The sequence below is a fragment of the Saccostrea cucullata genome, unplaced genomic scaffold (assembly GCF_032062105.1).
Source record: "Saccostrea cucullata isolate Sc308-1 unplaced genomic scaffold, CSIRO_AGI_Scuc_v1 ctg3780, whole genome shotgun sequence".
NCBI lineage: Eukaryota > Metazoa > Mollusca > Bivalvia > Ostreida > Ostreidae > Saccostrea > Saccostrea cuccullata.
The window spans coordinates 35,202-40,135 of record NW_026937552.1 but is presented as its reverse complement, the minus strand read 5'-3'; the positions used below and the strand labels follow the sequence as shown (position 1 = coordinate 40,135).

The 4,934-nt window shown below is 33.0% G+C and overlaps 1 protein-coding gene across 1 annotated transcript; it reads left to right on the top strand.

The window, feature by feature from the left end:
- The first annotated feature begins 823 nt into the window (after positions 1–823).
- LOC134248375 (uncharacterized) lies at positions 824–1,825 on the top strand. Its single transcript, XM_062730780.1, has one exon. The coding sequence runs from the start codon at positions 824–826 to the stop codon at positions 1,505–1,507; it is 684 nt and encodes a 227-aa protein (XP_062586764.1). The 3' UTR covers positions 1,508–1,825.
- The last annotated feature ends 3,109 nt before the right edge of the window (positions 1,826–4,934 follow it).

The window sequence follows — 4,934 nt, the reverse complement described above, 5'->3', positions numbered from 1 at the left end:
GACTCTCAGAGTGTTTTCACAGAATGTAGGTCATGACCTACTTTTGGAATTTCAAAACTTTCTTTAAATATACAAGTTATTTAGGGGCTTCAACTAGAAGTAATGGATTATACAATTTAACAGAAGAACGATTCAAAGCCATTTGGGCCTATTGTTTTTAATGTACTGGGTTTTAGTCACTATATAAATTACAAAACAAAAAAGCAATATGTCATTCCTTCTTCGAAGGGGGGGCATAAAAATATCCAAATCCAATTATTTTGAGGAAAAATCAATGTATGTCAGCGGGCTCACAGGTGCGTGAAAGTTAGCCAATATATCAGCTCAGTCGTTAGAGCGATGACATTGTACGGCAAAAGCCTATGTTCGAGGTCGTATTTAGACATGCTTTTTCACCACCTGTGACATGTCGATCTGTCTTTCAAAAGCTGTTTTGCGCTTTCATTTCTACATGAGCTTCCGGAAAATTATAATGTTTGTCTTCTTATCTCTCATTCTTTCGGCGATTAAAATGAGTAACACATAATTTAAGGTGTCAACTGATTCCTTACTGGGAATCTTGTTTAAAAGGTAAACATTTTTAAAAATTCAAGGAAGGACTTATGTGCAATCAATATTTCTAAATTGTGAATTAATTGACATTTTTTATTTTCTTTCATATCACTTTTGTAATGTTAATTATGAGTATTCTATTAGCAATTAAAAAGTGTGAATTAACATTTTCTCCTATAATGCAAAAACTGGGGCCCTTCAGAAGAAAACATGGCGAACTGCTTCATCAAGTGCTGCTGGTATTAAAACAAATTCCCGTGTGATTTGTGTTATGGTCATCATCCTCCACTTCAGTAATGTTGATTACTGGTGGAACATAAAGACAGTACCTGGTTGGGCTTCAACGCAGCTGGTGTCATCCCCCTTTACTTTGTTATTTGTTCTATCATATCAGCAAATTAAATGTTGGAGTGTAAGAGTAAAAATCCTTTTACATATCTCTTCACTTCATGACGCTAAGCCAGGGTCGGACAGAAGAACATACATAGAAGAACTATCAGGAACTGTTATGTTCGAAATTTTGGATTGCGTGGATAACATGGTACCATTGTTCATCAAAGAAGACCGTGAAGCTTTCCTGACGGGTCTCGTAGAAGCCTGTCTAAACTTTGTCCTACCAACCGTACCTCTTCTGACCCTGTTGCATAGTAAATTCGAACACGCCAAGCTACCCCAAAGTTTAATCATGATATATAAGATTATCCTGGCCTACATTGTCAACCTTCCACTTTTGGTCATGAGAATGATTTTATGGCACGGACTTGATCATGGAGTCTCCATTTTTTCCTTGAAGAATGTGATTGTGATCGCCATGATATCGTATGATTTCTATGAACACCACGAGACAGTTATGGACAACTTGGAGGAAAAGCATAAAGATCACCGAACGGAGAACGGAGACGAAAGTTTACCAGCGGATGCTTACGGATTGGAAGATCGTTACGACTACAAGTGAACCTTCCTAACTTGCTAACAAAAAGAGCAAGACAACTAGGTTCAAAGTTCAAGGCATAAAACGCGTACCTATATGCAATGTGGAGATTTCAGGATCTGTGTTGATATAAAGATAGTGAACAAAAGCCCTTTTCTAAAAAAAACCCCTCCCTTCTATCCCTAAGAAGCGAAGCATTGAAGATGCAATTGTAAATATGAATCGTTTTTCAATGGAAAAAGTACAACGAAAAACGTGTTGAGGACCAAATAGAGATAAGTGAGTGTCATTAAATCGTAGGACAGAGATGTAGAACTTTTACTTGACTAGAGTAAATAATTATTACGCACTGCGAGTATGGCATCAAGCTCTTGAAAATGTAAAGCTTCCTTCAAACAGATGTGTGAACACCGGTTATGTGTTATGCAAATAAAAAAAAGTGAGATTGTGGAAAATGAATCAAGAAAATGATTTTTAAAAAAAATTGAATTCTGATTGATTTAGAGTTATACAGAGATTGATTCAAGAGATAAGAATTCAAGAATAAAATTTAAAGAAGGTTGCCTTTTAATCGATTTTGATATTTATATACACCTATATTTGAGGGTCTATAATTTTCGCCCTGTCCTTCTGCCTGTTTGTCCACAAAAACTTTATAACCTTACCCATAAATTTTGATGAGTTGGAGCTATGGTTTCCATATCTCACAATGCATTCCTTCTTTGAGTACCTACATATTTAACCTCTTGACCCTGGAGTATGAACCACTTCTGCCAAAATAAAAAAAAAATAAAAACCTTTGCAATAACTTTTTAATAGTCGGCACTAGGGTTTTCATTCTTCAAAAGTGTATTTATTTTTACAAAACATACCCTATGGTATAAATATTGTAGAGATTTTGACCATAACCTTAAAGTTTGGTTACTTTATAAAAACTTTAGCGTTGACCCTACATGTGTTACATTAAAAGTTTAGATGATATAGCAACCAGTAAAAAGCCGAGTGGCATACTACCAGCTAACTCCCTAGCCATTCCACGGTACAAAAGTGTGTGTGAAACAAGTTTGAACAAGGTGTATTTCTCGTGTTCAAGCTTTCCTTTTGATAATAACAATTCTGACCTTGATCTTGCCGTTCAAAATGCTTTTTAAAACTTAAACTTGGGCCATAACTTTTGAACAGTTGGTGCTAAGTCTTTTATATTTCACATATGTTTCTCTTTTGACAAGACATTCCCCTGAATACAATAAATCTCGACTTTTTTTGACCTTGGAGTGTAACCCACTTAAAAAAAACCTGACCTTGGAGTTTAACCCACTTAAAAAAAACAACAAAAACCTGACCTTGACCTTGGAGTTTAACCCACTTTAAAAAAAACCTGACCTTGACCTTGGAGTTTAACCCACTTAAAAAAAACCTGACCTTGACCTTGGAGTTTAACCCACTAAAAAAAAACCTAACCTTTGTTATACATGTGATAAACTAGATTTATCAACTGTAAACTATAGTTTACAAAACTTAAACTCTAGTTAACAATACGTTAACTATAGTTTTCATCCGTAAAATTATATTAAACGGTTGTTAACTATGGTTACGAGTGCTAATCTAAGTTTTTCTGTCTGTAATAAAATGTTAACAATAGATTTTGTTGATAAACATAGATTCACGTATGTAAACTATAATTTACAATCGTTACTTATAGTAAAGAGTTGTTAATCATAGTTTCACAAATCGTGAAACTATATTTATCAGATCTTGAACGTTAAGAGTTGTAAACCATGATAGTTTACAAATCGAAAAACTGTATTCATCAGATAATCTATGTTATATTAATGATTACTTTCAATGTGAAGTATAGTTTACGGTTCTTAAACATAGATTATCGCGTTAACTATGATTTACAGCTGATGTAAGCAAGATGTGTTTGTGAAACACTGATGCCCCTGTATGGCAACAAAGCAAAGATTTAACTTTTCTTTAATGCAAATTTAATTAATTGGTACCAAAAGTAGGGTATTCTCACTGGAAAACAATGAAGGAATTTGGTAATCAAGGCCAATGTTAAAGTTTTTTCAATAAGTACAAAAATCTCCAAGGTCAAGGTAAATGGTATCCAATGAAAAGTCTTGCCATATAGAATATTTAAGTAGAGTATAGAAGCCCTAGCCTTAACCGTTCACAAGTTTTGACCAAGGTTAATTTTTTTAAAAGTAGGTCAAACACCAAGGTCAAGGTCAAAGGATCAAAGTTCTTGTTATCAAATGAAAGGTCTTGTCACAAGGATTAAATATGTTAAGTATGAAAGCACTAGCCATAAATCTTCAAAAGTTATAGTCCCTTAATTGGATACCAAGAACTTTGACCCTTTGACCTTGACCTTTGAGATTGACCTACTTCAAATAAGCAAACCTTCACCATAATTTTTAATGGGTTTGGGCTAGTGCTTTCATACTTTACATATTTAATTCTTGTGACAAGACCTTTCATTTGATAACAAGAACTTTGACCCTTTGACCTTGGAGTTTGACCTACTTTTTTAAAAAATTGAACCTTGGCCATAACTTATGAACTTTTAGGGCTAGCGCTTTCATGCTCTACATAAGTATTCTATGTGGCAAGACCTTTCATTTGATACCAAATTACATTGACCTTTTGGCCTTTATATTGAAAAAAAACTTTAACATTAGCTTATTTCCAAATTTCACAATTGTTCTCCAGTGAGAATGCCCCACTTTTGGTACCAATTAATTAATTTTGCATTTTTAGGAAAGTCTAATCTTTGATATGTTGCCATACGGGGGCATCAGTGTTTCACAAACACATCTTGTTTTTATTGGCTTTCGTAAGTCTACAAAGCAAACTATATATATAAGCAAAGCATATACTAGTAAACACATATACATATACACGGTAAATTTCTTGATAATTTCGTTCGTTTACAACAGTACAAAGTTTACTTGTAACCGTGAAAGTTTTTTTTTAAGAAAAAGAAGTCATTAGTAATAGAAAAATGTATTCAAATATTTATAATTAACTAATGTAAATCCTTAATTAGAATTAGCGTATAATTACATTTCATCATAAAAATAGATGATTTTTTTTTGTCAAAGTACGTCATAGATTTTTTTGCCAGTGCCTTTCATATTCCATATATTAACAACTTTGTAATAACAAAACTTTTTTCTATAAAAATTCTGTCTATAATCCTCTTTATTAGGATATCGATACTTATTTTTGGAACACTTTTATATTTACAAGCAAAAATAAATTACAGCTTTAAAATGATTTACAGTAAGTATTATCAAGTTTTGTAATTTACATATATTCCTGTTCTCGTATTTACCAAAAAGTATTGCTATTTTATCAAAACTACAATGCATCTCAATTTTTTCCAAAACCCATTCTTCAATCCTACACCATAAATCTTTTACTTTGAAACATTCTACAAACA

What these genes read in the sequence shown, in the direction of transcription:
- LOC134248375 (XM_062730780.1), top strand. Translation starts at nt 824, where the DNA reads ATGGTCATCATCCTCCACTTCAGTAATGTTGATTACTGGTGGAACATA.